General features: G+C 40.3%; 1 protein-coding gene across 2 annotated transcripts; it reads right to left on the bottom strand.

Moving 5' to 3' along the window:
- Window positions 1–2758: 2758 nt before the first annotated feature.
- LOC148043010 (uncharacterized) lies at window positions 2759–16827 on the bottom strand. Of its 2 annotated transcripts, XM_087727204.1 has the most exons (10): window positions 16807–16827; window positions 14653–14751; window positions 12767–12823; window positions 12570–12617; window positions 10553–10606; window positions 9152–9202; window positions 5303–5353; window positions 4846–4899; window positions 3232–3271; window positions 2759–2977 (listed from the first exon to the last, which is right to left on the bottom strand). In XM_087727204.1, the coding sequence occupies exons 3-10, from the start codon at window positions 12805–12807 to the stop codon at window positions 2906–2908; spliced, it is 411 nt and encodes a 136-aa protein (XP_087583330.1). In that variant the 5' UTR covers window positions 12808–12823; window positions 14653–14751; window positions 16807–16827; the 3' UTR covers window positions 2759–2905. The 2 variants fall into 2 exon arrangements, with proteins under 2 accessions (XP_087583330.1, XP_087583331.1); XM_087727205.1 differs by lacking the exon at window positions 9152–9202.
- Window positions 16828–19497: the final 2670 nt, after the last annotated feature.

Genomic DNA, 19497 nt, shown 5'->3' with positions numbered 1-19497 from the left:
AGGGTTGACTCATCCTTCCGAGGTGGGTAAAATGAGGACCCAGATTGTTGGGGGCAATATGCTGACTCTCTGTAAACCGCTTAGAGAGGCCTGAAAGGCCTATGAAGCGGTATATAAGTCTACTGCTATAATGGGCACAGGCCCTCCAACAAGAATCCTAGATTAGTGGAGTCAATAATCTTTTTAAAAATCAGATTGACTTAAAGTACTGTCTAAGAAGCAGTGAGACCAGACCGCTTAGAAGAAAAATTGACTTTAGCCAAACCTTGTCATTTGCCCCTCTTGTCTCCCTCCCTCTTTCCCCATGGATGCCTTCTTTCATGCAAATGTTTTATTTGCAGGTTTATTTCCCCTCTTCTCCTGTATCACAATTTCACCGCCATTTCCTCTGGGTTCGCTTTGTCATAAGGGAAGCAGTGATGGTATTCTGCCAATTCTTACTGGTTTGGGCGAACCGGTAACAGCAGCTGCTGGAGGCTCCGCCCACCTGCCCTGACCTAATGTGTGACCTTCTGAGCATGCACAGAAGGTAGTGTGTGCAAGCACGCTCACATTTGCAAACCGGTAGTGAAGGTAAGTGAATCCCACCACTGAAGGGAAATATATGTAAAGGTGATCAGCTGGTGGTGTTGCATCTTCTCCTTTTGATATCCCTCTTAAATCTTTTTGAGGATTTATTCACTGCAATGCATATACTGTAAATTAGGGAAATATTTATTGTGACACACTTCAGTCATTGGCTACAACAATCTGATGCAAAGTTGGAAGACAAGATTGTATCCTAAGAACCAATTGCAAAAGGCCTTGCCTGTTATGTCTTCCCCAGATGAATAACTTTAAATCATATTCTAGTTTCTCTTTAATTTATGCAGGTCTTTTATATGCTTGGAATGATAGTCGACTTTTCTTTCACTTATTCATATACAGGCCAGTGGTGGGTTCCTACCAGTTCGCACCTATTCGGTAGAACCGGTTCATCAAATCTACCGAACCGGTTAGAAGAGGTATCACCAGTGGACCCGGAAAGCAGGCCACACCTACAGAAGAGGTTCCAAAATTTTTTGAAACCCACCACTGGTCCTTGGATATGATTATTCTACACTATCATGCTCCTATTTATAAAACTCAGGGCCTCTGTGAAAGGTAGGGATGACTACTGCGTTTGTGGTGCAATCAGAACATTGCGTGCGTTGAAGTTGTTTTAACGCAAACCAAAGATGCCTTTTAAAAAACAAGTTTACATCATATTCTTATGCATGGCAGTGCTGTGTGTGAGGTAATTTAAGGTGGTTCTGACAAGTGTCGTTGGCATCTTCATATCAGGTCACATTGGCGGCAAGCCACTCCCATCTGGTCACATGGGCAGCAAGCCACTCCCACAAGGGAGGCCACACCCACAGAGTAGGTTCGAACAATTTTTGAAACCCACCACTGATACAGGCCCTATCTTGTCAGTACAACTGTGCATTTTTATACTTAATGCTGCTTCTGCTTCCCTGACATATAGATTTATACTGTTCATTTCTTATTTTAGTAGGCCCAGTGCAGTTTTTTTGCTATGAGATTCTAATTTTCATTTTTTTGTCAATTAGACATGAGTAAGAAATTTTAATTATTTGCATTGTGTTTAGAATAAAGATTCTGGATCTTGGACCCTTTTGGGATATGTGGGTGGGCTTTAGGGGGTCCATAAAATATTTGCCAAAAAATTGTCCTGCCTTCAGGTGCTTTGGATAAAAGGTTGATCCCCTGTTCTTTGTGGCAGCCTTTTACGTATTGGAAAACTGTTATCATATCCTTCTCTTTGCTAGACTAAACATACCCAGTTCCTGCAACCATTCTTCATATATTTTAATGTCCACTCTCCTAATTAACAAAGTTGTTCTTCTCTGCACTATTTCTAAAGTCTCAACATCTTTTTTCTACTATGGTGACCTGGATACAGTATTCTAAGTACCATCTTACCAAAGCATTATAAAGTCCTAGCACTTCACACGATCTTGATCCTATTCCTCTGTTGATGCAGTTTATGACTATGGGAATTTTTTTGAGGGGGGGGGGGAGACAGCTGCAGCACACTTGTCCACTTGGACGTCTAGATCTCTCTCACAGTTGCTGCTATTAATAGCAATAGCAATAGCAATAGCAGTAGACTTATATACCGCTTCATAGGCCTTTCAGGCCTCTCTAAGCGGTTTACAGAGAGTCAGCATATTGCCCCCAACAATCTGGGTCCTCATTTTACCCACCTCGGAAGGATGGAAGGCTGAGTCAACCCTGAGCCGGTGAGATTTGAACCGCTGAACTGCTGATCTAGCAGTAGCCTGCAGTGCTGCATTTAACCACTGCGCCACCTTGGCTCTTAAGCCAAGTACCTTCTATTCTATATCTGTGCATTTGGTTTTTCTTGCTTAAGTGTAAAACTTCTCACCACTGAATTGCATTTTGTTGGATAGGGCCCAGTATTCAAGTCTGTCCAGATCCTTCTAGATTGTGAGCCTATCTTCTAAAGTGCTGGCTATTACCCCCAGTTTGGAGTCATCTGCAAATTTGACATGTTACCTATTTCTCATTGCTAATAACATGAATAGATTTTTATTTGTGCATGAATCAGATTTGAGCAATTCCTCTTAAATCAAAGAGGTGTGGCAGGATCAATAGAGAGAGTAATGCTTTTAGTACTCCGTAAAGATTTGAAGACTATGACAACTGCAGTAGTTCAGGAAGTTGTTTAAAATAACTCATAACTTAAAATAGCTTTGTGATATACAGTAGCTATGTTTATTGCAATAGATTAATCACAGTTAAGGGAAAATACCCTCAAATCAACATAAAGAAAGATAATTGCAGGAGCCGTTCTCAGAAGAAAGTTGTAATTTCACGTTGATCCTTGCTTAAGAAGAAATTATGAAACGCGGAAAGTGCAGTAGCAGAAGGCAGTTCTGGATTTTACTCTCATCAAATCCAGTTGGTGGATCTAGAGAAACAAGAGTGAAAATGAAATATCTGTTGAAAAAGACTATGCGACCGACTCTCATGCATCCCTTTTATCAAGATAGATACCGGTAATATTTTAATATTTTTGCCTCTCCCTGTCCCCATTCCCCATTACTGTCAACGTCAATGACACAGAATAATTGATGTATCTGAAAGTGAGTTATCTTAAGGTCCTGGAAGAAATCTGTCCAATGTAAATATCTACTTAAAAATACACACATCCTTTTTACGCACCAGAGTCCATTTTCCATAGAGGGGCTTTGCTTTACATTCCCTGGAAAAGTGAAAGCAGAAAAGTGTTAACAACTGGAACATTGGTGCTTCCCTGGGCAATACTGCAGAAAGTTGTGGTGTAGGGAAAGCTGAACAATTGCCATTGCTAGAACATTTTTATTATTAATTTATTGAGATAATGCATTAATGTCCTGCTTCTGAAAGACTGAACTTCAAGGCAGTCAGCAGAACCTCAACCGACATTCTGAAGTCAACAGATTTTCCCTAATACCAGGATTTAGTACGGTGATGTGATGGGAACATGTGTAACACATGCTACCCCATCAGTGACAAAAAAAAATATCTCCATGTTATCATCAGGCCATTGTTGCAGTGATGTAAAAATAATGTAACTGCTTTTCCTCTTCTTGGCAAAGCTAGGGTTGGATTAATCTCAAAATGAACAGATTTTCCACCAGTATCAGGAATTGGTCTTGAAGTTCTGACAAATGCAAGACATCAAGGAACAAGACAATCCATATTTATGGAACAGATTGCTGGGAGGAGGACCAGAGGAATGATCAGAGGAACCAGCAAACTAATAAATAATCAATAAATCAATATCTTGTGAATGTCCATTCAATGTATTTTAAAACTTAAGCCTCATACTCTGACAAACATGTATTTCATTGTTGATCATCTCTATTACAAGAATCTTACCAGATAGCTTGCCTTCTCTTGTGAAGTAGAAGATATAGAATGAAGGGTTTGATCTCAGGTGTTTTCTTCCCCAAACTGACTCTAACTGGAATGCCTGATTACACCACCTAGTGGGGTTACCTCCCTTCAAATGCATGCATGGAAGCAACATTATTGAATCTAGGCTTACATCAATCATGAAGACTTACTAAAGAGTAACATTTAAATGGCAATGCATAAATATATTTGGAAAGAGCTTCTCACAAAGCAGGGACAAGGAAGAAGTCTGTAATGTGATGGAGAGACATGTAACAAATGCTATTGCATTTGCTGATGCAAAACATCTCTACTCTACCATCAAGGCATAATTTCAGTGATGCGAATTATCCACATTTCTCTTTCATTGATAAAGCTAAAATTGAATGACTCTAGCAATAGGTCACCTCAGTTTAAGAAATGCTTCCTTTCTTAAAAAAAAACCCTCTAAACTGGAATGACAACAATAAATAAATATATTTCCTGAATGACTTTTTTTCCTTCCGTAACGCGAAGGAGAGAAATGTAACAAACACTACCCCTAATCGTGATAAACAACTTCTCCATGCTATCATCAAGCCATTTTTGAGGAAATGGAAACTGTCCCTCTTTCCCCTCCATTGGCAAAGCTAGAGTTGGATTAATACATTAAATACAAAGATACAAGAGTGGGGCATCAAAGTCCCTATGTATTTACATATTGAGATTTTTTTAATATACCTTGCTCCTAAAAGACTGATCTTAAAGGAAGTTACCAAGTTCTCAGAGCTGAGATATTGGAATCAACAGATTTCCCCAATATTACGAATACTAGAATATGGCAGTGGTTGAAGTCTTATTTATTAATTGATGTCAAATGCAAGAAACCAGAGAAGAAAAATCTAATATTATGGAACTCACCTGGCGACTGGGAGGAGGAGGAGGACCGTAAAAATGATTGAAGGAACCAGCAGACTAATAAAGAAGTAAATAGAGTCAGGGGGTGTCCATATTATTTTTAAAATTAAACCTCATACTTAGACACAACCAACCAAGTATACTTGGGGATAGGCCCAATAAATCACTATTTTAGTTTTAAATGTTGGTTAAATACTAGAATAGAGCAGTAGTTGAAATCTTTACGTATTCACATATTAAGATTATTATTTTTTGTCCTTCTGAAAGTCTGATCCTAAAGGCGGTTATCAGAAACTCAACTAAGAATCAAGAGATTTTTCTCCAGTATCAGGAGTATATCTTGACATTTTGACAAAAACATGATACCAGAGAAGAAGAAAATCCAAATTTATGGAATTAGTCTGGACTTGCTGTCAAATACAAGATCCAAGAGAGGAAAATCCGATCTTATGGAACTCACCTGGCTGTTGGGAGGAGGAGCACCATAGAGATTATTGGAGGGACCAGGAAACTAATCAAGAAGTAAATAGAATCAATGAATATCCATTCATGTTATTTTAAAAATTAAACCTCATTCTCAGATACAATCAACCAGAACCATTTGTGGATAGGACCAAGTAGTTTTTTTTTTGTTTTTTTTTTGTTGATCACCTCTAACACAAGAATCTCACCAGACTCTACTTTCCCATGAGAAATGGCAGATATAGAACTAGAGGTTTGATCTCTGAGGTTTTCTCCCCCAACCGGACTCAAAGCTGGAATCTTCAGTTACTCCACCTCGTGGGGATACTCCCTTTCAGATGTTCTACCAGATTCATAGAAGCAAAGTTGTTGATAGGGCAAAGTTCAGCCATAATTAACATGAGGTCAGATCTGACTGCAATGGAGTGTTGCTGAAATGGTGTTCCTAATTAATGACTGGGTTTCTTTTGAAACTTGGCTTGAGGCTCATGAATTAATTAGGGCATCTTTCGGAAACCTGACAGACACTCAGATCTGACCTCATTTTAATTATAGCTGAACTTTGCCCCTGTTTCTTCCTCCCCTGAGTCTGTGTCATAAATCACATTCTCCAACGAGGTGCATGCCTCACAAGTCTGCTGTAGTAATCTGAGATCCGACTCTAGCCTAAGTTATGCATGGAATGCACTCCCCCCCTTTCCTCACCATAACAACTTTATGAATTGACACTAAGCATGCATTAAGCATAAAGAATTATTAAAGAGTAATGTTTAAACAACAAAACATAAATATATTCTGCAAACATCTTGTGATGAAGTGGGGACAAGGATGAAATCTGGAATGTAATTGAGAGATGTGTAACAAATGCTACCTCTCTAAATGTGTATGGAGATTCTCACCCACCCAGGTCATGGTTCTCCCAAAGGTGGTTTTTCAAGAGGCAACTGGACTTTCTGGTACTTCTTTGAAGACATTTCACTTCTCATCCAAGAAGCTTCTTCAGCTCTGACTGAATAGCAAAGAATGAAGGAGCTTCTTGGATAAGAAGTGAAACATCTTCAAAGAAAAATGAGAAAGTCCTGTTGCTTCTTGAAAAAACACTTTTGAGATGCTATCCATCTAGCTTCTCCATGCTGTCATCAATATACAGTATGTGAACTGTCACATTTCTCCTCCATTAGCAAAGCTGGGCTAGGATGATTCTAATAGATGCAATAGGTTCCATAGGTTAAAAATGATGTCAAAATACTAGAATATGGCAGCAGTTGAAGTCTTATTTATTCATATATTGAGATATTTCTCTTTTGCCCTGCTTCTGAAAAAACATATCCTAAAGGAATCTAAGCTGAAATGTCTGATTACTCTACTTAGTGGGGGGCAACTTCCCTTTAGATATTAGTTCCACCACAGGCATAGAATCAAAGTTATTGAATCTAAGCATTCATTAAGCATCAAGAATTATCACAGGGTAAGATTTGAATAAACAACAAGAAAATATATTCTCTAAACGACTACTCAAGGAGTAGGTACAAGAAAGACAGCTTCAGCGTACCTTGGAGGAAGCTAACTACCTTGACCCCTTCCAGTCTGGCTTCAGGCCCGGTTACAGCACTGAAACCGCTTTGGTCGCATTGACCGATGATCTCTGGAGAGCCAGAGATGGAGGCTATGCGTCCATCCTGGTTCTCCTTGACCTCTCAGCGGCTTTCGATACCATCGACCATGGTATCCTTCTGCGACGACTGCGGGAGGTGGGGGTGGGCGGCACTGTTTTACAGTGGTTCTCCTCCTACCTCTCGGACAGGTCGCAGTCGGTGTTGGTGGGGAGGGAGAGATCGTCCCCGAGGCCCCTAACCTATGGGGTGCCGCAGGGTTCGGTTCTGTCCCCCCTGCTATTTAACATATACATGAAACCGCTGGGCGAGATCATTCGGAGGCACGGGATTAAGTACCATCAATATGCGGACGATACGCAGTTGTATCTGTCCGCCCCGTGCCAACTCAATGAAGCGGTGGACGTGATGAACCGGGGCCTTGAGGCTGTTAAAGACTGGATGAGAGCTAACAAACTGGTACTCAACCCGGAAAAGACCGAATGGCTGTTGTGTTTTCCTCCCAAAAATTTGGTTAACGTTCCATCAATCAGGCTGGGGGGGCAAAATTTATTCCCCTCAGATAGGGTCCGCAACTTGGGAGTCCTCCTGGACCCACAGCTGAGTTTTGACCACCATTTGTCGGCTGTGACCAGGGGGGCATTTGCCCAGGTTCGCCTGGTGCGCCAGTTGCGGCCCTACCTGAACCGGGAGGCTCTCACAACAGTCACTCGAGCCCTTGTGATCTCTAGGCTGGAATACTGCAATGTGCTCTACATGGGGCTGCCCTTGAAGAGCATCCGGCGACTTCAGCTAGTCCAGAACGCGGCCGCGCGAGTGATCATGGGCGCACCACGGTTCGCCCATATAACACCAATCCTCCGTGAGCTGCGCTGGCTACCTGTTGATCGTCGGGTGCACTTCAAGGTCTTACTTACCACCTATAAAGCGCTCCATGGTAGTGGATCTGACTATTTGAGAGACCGCCTCCTGCCAATTACCTCCCTGCGTCCCATCAGATCGCACAGAGTAGGCCTCCTCCGAATTCCATCCGCCAGTCAGTGCCGACTGGCGACTACGCGGAGGAGAGCCTTCTCAGTTGCAGCTCCGACATTATGGAACAACCTCCCCGTGGAGATCCGCACCCTCACCACAGTCCAGGCCTTCCGCACAGCCCTCAAGAACTGGCTATCCCGTCAGGCCTGGGGATAGGATTACTCTCACCCCGCCCGAATGTTGAGTGAATGTTGTGTTTTTATGACCAATTCCTTTTAATCACGATTCTTTTCTTTTTAAGTCTTGTCTTGCACTCCCTTCCCTTTATTGTTGTAAGCCGCCCTGAGTCCCCTCAGGGAAAAGGGCGGCATATAAATTTGCAATAAAACAAACAATAAAACAAAGACATCTATAATGTGAGGGAGAAACATGTAACAAATGCTATCCTCATTAGTAACACAAAGTGTCTCCATAGCATCAACAAGCCATTTTTGCACTGATGTAAACTGTAAACTGATGTAACAATTGCACTGATGTAAACTGTAAATGTGTGCCTTCAGCGTTTAGTCATGCTGGCCACATGACATGGAGATGTCTTCGGACGTTGCTGGCTCTTCGGTTTAGAACTGGAGATGAGCATCGCCCTCTGTAGTCAGGAACGGCAAGCACATATGTGTGAGGGGACTCTTTACCTTTACCTTTTAACTGTCTATATTTCTACTCCATTGACAAAACTAGAATGGGAGGACTCCCGTAGTAGATGCTATAAGTCACCATTGTTTAAAAATGACACCAAAATTGCAGAGTAGAGCAATACTTAAGAGATGTCAGTATTCACATACTAAGATATGTGAATACCATGTTTCCCAAAAATAAGACAGGGCCTTATTTTCTTTTGACCCCTGAAATAAGCAGTTGGCCTTATTTTCAGGGAGGTCTTATTATTTTTGAGGTGCAGGTGGCCAGCACTTCATGGCTGCTGCTGTGTTGCAGTATTTTTGGGAAGGGCTTATTTGGGGGGCAGGGCTTATTTTAGCACATGCACTCAAAAGCCCGATTGGGCTTATTATCTGGGGAGGTCTTATTTTCAGGGAAACAGGGTATAAAGTTCTTTTATGCCCTGCCTCTGAAAGACTGGTCCTCAAGGGATTTCAACTGTCATCCTTGAAATAACAGATTTTCCCTGTATCAGGAATTAGTCTGGACTTGCTGTCAAATACAAGATCTAAGAGAGGAAAATCTGATCTTATGGAACTCACCTGGCTGTTGGGAGGAGGAGGACCATAGTGATTATTGGAGGGACCAGGAAACTAATCAAGAAGTAAATAGAATCAATGAATATCCATTCTTACTATTTTAAAAATTAAACCTCATTCTCAGATACAATCAACCAGAACCATTTGTGGATAGGACCAAGTAGATATTTTATTGTTGATCACCTCTATTACAAGAATCTTACCAGACTCTCTACCTTCCTTTGAGAAATGGCAGATATAGAACTAGAGGTTTGCTCACAGATGTTTCTTTCCCCAAACAGACTCTAAGTAGAATATCCAATTGCTGAACCTAATGAAGGTGCCTCCTCATCAGACGGTGGGTTTACTATATGCATAGGGGCAAAGTTGTTGGATCTAGGCTTGTGTTAATCATCAAGATTTACTAAAGATTTAAACAACAAAAGATAAATATATTTTGTAAACAGTTTCTCACAAAGCAGGGACATGGAAGAAGTCTGTAATGTGATGGAGAGACACTTAACTGTCAGCCTCTGCCTTGCTGCTGCTTCGGCTGCCATTTAAACGGGGAAGGGGGCATGGTATTTGGGAGGGGAATCATTATGTGCTGGAGGAATATTCTAGAAGCTGTCCTGACCATCTCATTGTGCATGTGGAGAAGAGAGTTTCCCGCCAAGGTTAACTGTCCAGCATTCCACCCTGATGATTTTTTTTGAAGATATCTCCCACCCGAATTATTATTGGACTATGGACTGGGGTGCCAAGGGGAGGGGATTGAACTATACATAATATTCATTGCTTTCGCGCCCATTTAGCCAGACTCAGCTTTGCTTTGCTACTTCTCGATTGTAATTAGTAAAAGTACACTTAATTTCAAACAAATGGAGTTGAGTGGTTTCTTTCCTGATTATTAAATGAAGCAGCACCTGACAGTAACAAACACAATCCCCATAGCTTCAATAAAACTTTTCTATACTATCATCAAGCCATATTTCAGTGATAAAATCATTTTGGTTTGATCAGAGACTTTTCCTCCCCCCAAAAGACTCTAAACTGGAATGACAACAATAAATAAATATATTTTCTGAATGGGTTTTCACAAATTGGGAACAAGAAAGAAATCTGTAATGTGAAGTGGAGAAATGTAACAAGCACTACCCCTAATAGTGATGTACAAGTCCAGTATATGCGAAGGGACATCATATTTTAAAAGTGATGCAAAGGTACTTGAGTAGGATAGCAGTAAAAGTATACATTATGCTATTTCTTTTATGCTCTGCTTCTGAAACATTGATGCTCAAGGAAATTGTCAAGAGCTCAAGTGAGATCTTGGAATCAACAAGTTTTTCCCATTTTCAGGAATTAGATTTTGATTTTCTGTCAAATAAAATATATAAAAAGAAAGACCAATCTTATAGAACTCACCTGACTGCTAGAAGGAGAAGGAGGAGCATATACATGATTGGAGGAACCAGTAAACTAATAAGGAAATAAATAGATCTGGTGAATGTCCATTCATATTGCCTTAAAATTAAATTTCATTCTCAGATACAATTAAGAAGAACCACTCGTGGATAGGATCAAGAAATATACAGGATGGGGAAAAAAACCCAGTTTTATGGAACTCACCTGAGTGCTAGGAGGAGGAGGATATAAATGATTGGAACCAGCAAACTAGTAAGGAAATAAATAGATCCAGTGAATGTCCATTCATATTGCCTTAAAATTAAATCTCATTCTCAGATACAATTAAGCACAACCACTCATGGACAGGACCAAGAAATATACAAGAGGAAAAGAAAGACCAATGTTATGGAACACACCTGACTGCTAGGAGGAGGAGGAGGAGGAGGACGATATAAATGATTGGAGGAGCCAGCAACCTAGTATGGAAGAAAATAGATCCAGTGAATGTCCATACGTAATACTTTAAAAATTAAATCTCATTCTCAGATACAATTAAGTGAAACCACTCATGAACAGGACCAAGAAATATACAAGAGTGAAAAAAAGCCCAATGTTATGGAACACACCTAACTGCTAGGAGGAGGAGGACAATATAAATGATTGGAACCAGCAACCTAATATGGAAGTAAATAGATCCAATGAATGCCCATTCATGTTGCCTTAAAATTAAATCTCATTCTCAGATACAATTAAGCAGAAGCACTCATGGATAGGACCAAGAAATTTTCAAGAGGAAAAGAAAGCCCAGTCTTATGGAACACACCTGACTGCTAGGAGAAGGAGGACGATATAAATGATTGGAACCAGCAACCTAATATGGAAGTAAATAGATCCAATGAATGTCCATTCATGTTGCTTTAAAAATTAAATCTCATTCTCAGATACAATTAAGCACAACCACTCATGGACGGGACCAAGAAATATACAAGAGGAAAAGAAAGACCAATGTTATGGAACACACCTGACTGCTAGGAGGAGGAGGAGGACGATATAAATGATTGGAACCAGCAACTTAATATGGAAGTAAATAGATCCAGTGAATGTCCATTCATATTGCCTTAAAATTAAATCTCACCTGACTGCTAGGAGGAGGAGGATATAAATGATTGGAACCAGTAAACTAATAAGGAAATAAATAGATCCAGTGAATGTCCATTCATGTTGCCTTAAAAATTAAATCTCATTCTCAGATACAATTAAGAAGAACCACCCATGGACAGGATCAAGAAATATACAGGATGGGGAAAAAACCCCAGTTTTATGGAACTCACCTGACTGCTAGGAGGAGGAGGAGGATATAAATGATTGGAACCAGCAAACTAGTAAGGAAATAAATAGATCCAGTGAATGTCCATTCATATTGCCTTAAAATTAAATCTCATTCTCAAATACAATTAAGAAGAACCACTCATGGACAGAACCAAGAAATATACAAGAGGAAAAGAAAGCCCAGTCTTATGGAACACACCTGACTGCTAGGAGGAGGAGGACGATATAAATGATTGGAGGAGCCAGCAACCTAATATGGAAGAAAATAGATCCAATGAATATCCATTCGTAATACTTTAAAAATTAAATCTCATTCTCAGATACAATTAAGCACAACCACTCATGGACAGGACCAAGAAATATACAAGAGGAAAAGAAAGACCAATGTTATGGAACACACCTGACTGCTAGAAGGAGGAGGAGCACGATATAAATGATTGGAACCAGCAACTTAATATGGAAATAAATAGATCCAGTGAATGTCCATTCATATTGCCTTAAAATTAAATCTCATCTGACTGCTAGGAGGAGGATATAAATGATTGGAACCAGTAAACTAATAAGGAAATAAATAGATCCAGTGAATGTCCATTCATGTTGCCTTAAAAAGTAAATCTCATTCTTAGATACAATTAAGAAGAACCACTCATGGATAGGACTAAGAAATATACAAGAGGAAAAGAAAGATCAATGTTATGGAACTCACCTGACTGCTAGGAGGAGGAGCATATAAATGATTGGAGGAGCCAGCAACCTAGTATGGAAGAAAATAGATCCAGTGAATGTCCATTCGTATTACTTTAAAAATTAAATCTCATTCTCAGATACAATTAAGAAGAACCACTCATGGACAGGACCAAGAAATATACAAGAGTGAAAAAAGCCCAATGTTATGGAACTCACCTGACTGCTAGGAGGAGGAGGAGGAGGAGCATATAAACCATTGGAGGAAGCCGCAACCTAATAAGAAAGTAAATAGATCCAGTGAATGTGAGAGTCAGAACTAGACCTGGACAGACAGATCAGATATGACAGATGAAGGCCTAGGCCCATGATGGCGAATCTATAGCATGCATGCCCAAAGTGGCATCCAGAGCCATGTTGCCTGGCATATGTGGCATTGCCCATTCCTCTTCTGTGTTTTTGGTGCGCATGCTAGAGTTGTCTTGCTCCCAGTTTGGCCTAGTTTGGCCGAACCAGTAGTGGGTCATAGAACTGGCAGTGACCCAGACCTGCCACACCCCCAAATCGGTTCCCTTGCTACTGCTGAGCTGCTGCCATTTTGGTTCTTAGTGACTGTGTGTAAGCAGTTCACTGCGCATGCGTGAAGAACAATTTACATTGAACAGTGCACGCACACGCAGTGTGTGTCTGGCGCGCAGGTTGCAAACTGATAGTAAAACCAGCAGCAACTCACCCCTGGCATATGCACGTGTGACAATGAGCTGGACTTCCATTTTCCAGCGCGAGCATGTGTGCCGGCCAGCTGATTGTTGCACGCACATGCATGCCAGTAACCGGAAGACTAGCCAGTACGCCAGAAATTGGAAGTGCATTTTCCGGTGCACACATGTCCCCTGGGAAGCTCCTCTTCCAGGTTGCAGGCCAAATGAATTTGCACGAAGTGTGAAGCACATGTTTGCACGTGTGCTCTCTTTTCGGCACTTGGTGCCAAAAAGATTCACCATCCCTGGCCTAGGGCTTTCAACTCAGATATTTACTCCTCAGAATAGATTCTAAGATGGAATGTCTTTTTACCCCACCTAGTGGAAGGACCTCTCCTTTCAGCTGGTAATTCTACCACTTCCATAGAAGCAAAGTTGTTGAGACTGGTCATGCATTAAGCATGCAGATATTACAGAGTGAACCACAGCAAATTGATATTTTCTCTAAAAGGATTCTCCTGAAGTTTTTAATGTGATGGAGAGACATGTAACAAGGGCTCTTCCCATTACTGACACAATTCCATAGTATCAGCAAGTCATTGTGGCAATGAAAAGTGTACATTGCAAAAACAGAAGGTTTCTTGTAAAATGGTACATGATATGCTAAATTACAGGAAATATTCATGGTTAGCAGCCAAAAAATATTCAGGAAGAAAAATCTTTGTTGTCTAGTGTAGTCAAAGCATATGAGTTGAACCGGAAAATAGCAATAGCAATAGCAGTTAGACTTATATACCGCTTCATAGGGCTTTCAGCCCTCTCTAAGCGGTTTACAGAGTCAGCATATTGCCCCCAACAACAATCTGGGTCCTCATTTTACCCACCTCAGAAGGATGGAAGGCTGAGTCAACCTTGAGCCGGTGAGATTAGAACTGCTGAACTGCAGATAACAGTCAGCTGAAGTGGCCTGCAGTACTGCACCCTAACCACTGCGCCACCTCGGCTCACTCATGTTGAGCTAGGGAACATATTCCAGTTCACCACCAGACTCTAGTGCTTATTTAGTGAATTGGGGTCAATCTTTCTCCCTCAGGCCTACTTAATGTATGATGTTTTGAAGATTAAATTAGGGGAGACCAACAGGTAAGCATTCTTGAATTGTCAGACAAAGGTTTTGAGGATGATACCAATATTAATAAGAGTATATCCCTAAACTTTAGTTCTTGTGGAAAAGTATACATCCCTATATGGTAGCAAATGTTATCTCGGTCCCACAAAAATGGGAGGAAAGAATATTATTAATATTATTATAATAATAATTAATATTATTATTAGCAGAATCAATTCTCCCACCTTCAAAGGAGTGAAGACCTTCAGGAGACCTTCACACATTTTCATACTCACTGCGCCACTTTTGGGTGCAATTAATCCAGTTTTAGTAATGTTGGGACTCGGTGTAGGAGTTGCAGATTTCTTAGGTACAGTTCGATTAGGTTTATCTTTCTGCAGAATGAGACAATCAGAACACCCCCACCCACCCAAAATAAAGTCATTGACATGATTTGTTCCTCACAATTCTCATTAAAAGAAACCACCATCCTGCTAAAACCCATGGCTGTATTTCCTTCCAGCGGTTGTGCTGCAGAGAAAGGTGACATGAGTTTTCCTCTGACCCAGGACATGTTGTTTTTTTCTGCCATCCTAGTGTGGTTATGTCCATGGGCTGCCTGGAATTGGGATGCCAAAGATCTAAAGGTACAGCTGACTTCCACAATATGTTGCAGTGGTAGTCAACCTGGTCCCTACCGTCCACTAGTGGGCGTTCCAGCTTTCATGGTGGGCGGTAGGGGTTTGCTGTAACTCTGCTTTATAAATTTTATGAAGTAAAGTTACTTCCCTACTTTATAAATCACCATTACTGTGGAACCGGTGAGCAGTTAGAAAATTTTACTACTAACAGAGATACAAAAGTGGGCGGTCGGTATATAAAGGTTGACTACCCCTGGTGTATTGTAAGAATTTGGATTATTCCAAAATGACTTATATATAACTTAGAAACATCTAGGCTCTTATAAACAACAACAAAATTCCCACTAAGTGTGATACACTTATCACAGGTCTTAATTGTGGAGCACTTCAATTCAATTCATCACAAGGTGAGTCATCTACAAGTGTTGAGATTTTGGCTGTTGAGGGAGACAAATATGGATCTTCTCTAACCACTCTCCACCAAACAGACACTTCGAACTTCACTAAATTGACAGGAAAGGCTCTTGTGGGTGATTAGCTGTGTTTGATTAAACAAGATCCAGGATGAGAGTGGTTGTAGATCCTACAGAAAATACTAGCAGTGATCTGTTAAATAAGTTGAACCAAACGGATCAAATTACTAGAGCAGAGGGCAGCTAAATAATCCAAATAAATGTAATTTCTATGTCTAGGATCTTCCTTGGGAAATAAAAGCTGCATTCAGTTACTCTGTCTGTGAGGGCTCATAGTGTGGTGGTTAAGGTGTTGGAGGATGATCAGGGACACTTTTGGCACCAGAAACTTTCTAAGTGACTTGGGGCCTATTATTCTTTCTCAGTTACACATGGGTGATTGCAATTTCCCCAGTTGCATATTTTAGGTCTAATTCCTGGGACAAGCTCTAATTGGAGGCAGTGGAATTCCACTGTTTATTCCACTTTATAATGCCTTGGTAAGGTCACACTTGGAATGCTGCATCCAGTTTTGGTCGCCACAATGTAAAAAAGATGTTGAGACTCTAGAAAGAGTGCAGAGAAGAGCAACAAAGATGATGAGGGGACTGGAGGCTAAAACATATGAAGAACGTTTGCAGGAACTAGGTATGTCTAGTTTAATGAAAAGAAGGACTAGGGGTGACATGATAGCAGTGTTTCAATATCTCAGGGGCTGCCACAAAGAAGAGGGAGTTAAGCTATTCTCCAAAGCAGCCAAAGGCAGGACAAAAAGCAACAGACGTAAAATAATCAAGGAGAGAAGCAACCTAAAACTAAGGAGAAATTTCCTGACAGTGAGAACAGTTCGTCAGTGGAACAACTTGCCTCTAGAAGTTGTGAATGCTCCAACACTGGAAGTTTTTAAGATGATGTTGGATGACCATTTGTCTGAAATGCTATAGGGTTTCCTGCCTAAGCAGGGGGTTGGACTAGAAGACCTTCAAGGTCCCTTCCAGCTCTGTTATCCTATTATTATATTCTCTGCCTTTCCCAATTTACAACCCTAAGGAGTCTTCTTAACCTTAACAACGGTAGTTCCAGCTCCAATCCTGTTAGTAAGCACCGGATCCAAAGCTATCCTTGGGATGAGGAGGGGCGAAAGGGCACTGCAATATCATATGCTCATGGGCATTATTGAACAGCTATTCCTTTCATAGTATTTCAGCCATGTTGGGTGTTTCTGATACTGTGTGGCTTATTACTTCCTGAAATAAAAAAAATGCTGCATGGCTTCTAAATTCATTAATTTATCAACTAATTCTTAGCCTTGGGCAAAAGTTTCTTTAACGTCCATTCCACAGACAATGAAGCTTACCTGCTTGGGGTTCCATACTTTCTGAAATACAGAAGGAAAACACCAAGAATTACTTTGCAATCTACTTTGCTCCACTGTCTAGTATGCAGCCTTGGGATTTCCCCAAACATCACCCGTCTAAATTCAAATCAAGCTCAACCCTGCTTAGCTCAGAGCTCAATATCTCATTATTTTAAATCATCATTGCTTTTAATTCATCAATAATATATAATCAATGGTGATGGCATTTCACACCAGCTGCATTATATCATCTGTGAACCAGAATAATGATTCTTCTACTTGGGATTCTGTTGCCATCCACTCTGCCTGAATGTATGAATGAAAGATTAAATGAATGAGTTAATGAATAAAAAACTATTGCAGACTAGCATCATTAAATTAAACCAGACTAAATTAAAGAGAATACTACATAGCAATAATAAGAAAATTGCATAAAGCCAGATTCACTACATGCTTAAAGTTATTTCACAGATATCTCAGTAGACTTATTGTGCAACAAAATAGAATGTAATTGCATTTAGTTTCAATATGACAACAAAAGTGTCATCTAGAGGACACCCAATTACTATAACTGCAATTTAAAGAGCAATTCTATTTAATATGGAAATGAATGTTGTTTTTTGGGGGTAGACTTGACTGAGAAAGGAAAAAGACAATTTTAGACTAACTAATTATTTGAAATGGATCTCTCTGGACCAAGTTTGCCATGTGTGATTAAAAAGAAGTAAATGATAACAATTCCATATATACTTACTTTCATAGTGTTAGTGAACTTACTCTACAAAGGGACATAATATTTAGAAAGAATATTTTACTCCATTTGTACCATTTCTCTTGCTACAAGCCAACAACAACAGACAGAACTTTTCCAATCTTTACTGTACTGTACATTTCAAGTTTCTCAATAGGCTTGTTTAAGTTCAACAACATTAAATACATTTCAGCAACTCTTCTTACAATATTTAATTTCAGGAATGAGCACCGAAAAAGTCCTGGTGCTTCCAGAAAGAGAACTGCTAACCTCATGAAACAAAAACAAAACAAACAAACAAAATAAAACACTACATCATACTCTTTTTAATGTCATTTTATATATAGAAGAAATGATGAGAAAGCATGAGACTTATTGATGGAACCTCCCTAAAATGTTGGCCTCCTTGAGGTTTTTTTTTTAACCTTCTATATAAAACTGCTAAGTAAATTATTAGATTAGATTAGATAAGTTTATTTATAGGCTGCCCTTTTCCCTGAGGGGACTCAGGGCGGCTTACAACTTATGGGGTAGGGAATACACACAATGACATATAAAACAATACATAATTAAAAATAGAAGCAACATTCAGCATTCGGGCGGGGATGGATTATACTCTTTAACCCCAGGCCTGACGGGATAGCTAGATCTTGAGGGCTGTGCGGAAGGTCTGGAGGGTGGTGAGGGTACGAATCTCCACGGGGAGATCGTTCCAAAGGGTCGGAGCTACTACTGAAAAGGCTCTCCTCCGCGTAGTTGCCAGTCGACACTGACTGGCGGATGGAACTCAGAGGAGGCCTAATCTGTGTGATCTAATAGGTCGCGAGGAGGTAATTGGCAGGAGGCGGTCTCTCAAGTACCCAGATCCACTACCATGAAGGGCTTTATGGGTGGTAAGTAGCACCTTGAAGCGCACCCAGAGATCAACAGGTAGCCAGCGCAGCTTGCGGAGGATAGGTGTTATGTGGGCGAACTGAGGTGCACCCACAATCACTCGCGCGGCCGCATTCTGGAGTAGCTGAAGTCGCCGGATGCTCTTCAAGGGCAGCCCCATGTAGAGCACTCCAGAGAACTGGAGCATTAAAGCAGTGACAATGGGCAAAGTTCTCTCACTTTGTAATGAATGGCAAAATGTAATGCATGGCATGTGACTAAAATGGTGGCAGAGGGCACAATCCATATGTCATCAAAGACACCACATTACCTTATCTTCTACCTTCTCAGAACATAAATCAGAACATTGGTCATAATATGTCAGGCTACAGTTTATGTTATAATAGATGTGTTGCAGAATTTTTAACAGTAATTACAATTACACATCCAGATGGATTATCTTCTAGAAATTCCAGAGGAAAAGGAAATGGAAAAACAATGGGATTCTTCCCCCAATACTCCCTACAATAATGGGCACTGTTATCTAAAATTGCTACTGTTCTTTGAAAATGATTTTAAGAGTTGTGGGAGGTGGGGTGAGTGTCTATTTGGGGTTTATAACTGCCCCCACCTAATTTGTTCTGTTTATTATAAAGATGTCAATATGTCAATAAGGATGTCAATGTCATTGATGTCAATAAGGAACAGAAACCCCAAGAGATGGGAAAAAATATCTTTATATTCAATTTAACTGTGTGTTTTAGCCCAAATCATTGAATCAAGAAAAATGAATATCTATACTTACTTTCATCTTTTTCAGAAAATTACCCTATGAGGGGGAAAAACGCAGAATATTCAAAATTAGCTCCACACCATTTTACTTTATTCGATCATAGTTGACTTGCCACATCTGGATTAAGCAGCTATATAAAACATCCTGTTCTGTGCACTGAAATCCCCAAAGCTGCTTCTTCCAAAGAAAGACAGACAAATTACACTAAGTGAAGTCTCTGGGAAAGGAGAATTTTCATCCTCTCCATAAATCCCTAATTTCCCTTGAAATTTAT

The sequence above is a fragment of the Thamnophis sirtalis genome, unplaced genomic scaffold (assembly GCF_051295495.1).
Source record: "Thamnophis sirtalis isolate CommonGarterSnake01/CBP01778 unplaced genomic scaffold, rThaSir2_p1.2 scaffold_13, whole genome shotgun sequence".
NCBI lineage: Eukaryota > Metazoa > Chordata > Lepidosauria > Squamata > Natricidae > Thamnophis > Thamnophis sirtalis.
The sequence above is the reverse complement of the archived record's forward strand: the minus strand, read 5'-3'. Positions and strand labels throughout refer to the sequence as shown.

Excerpts from the sequence above, each read along its gene's own strand:
- LOC148043010 (XM_087727204.1), bottom strand. The coding sequence starts at position 12,807 with ATGGTTTATATGCTCCTCCTCCTCCTCCTCCTAGCAGTCAG. Across the intron at positions 9,203-10,552 it reads CTTCTCCTTCTAGCAGTCAG|TTTCCTGGTCCCTCCAATAA; the intron begins GTGAGTTCTATA and ends CTTCTTGATTAG. Across the intron at positions 3,272-4,845 it reads CTCCTCCTCCCAGTCGCCAG|GGAATGTAAAGCAAAGCCCC; the intron begins GTGAGTTCCATA and ends TCACTTTTCCAG.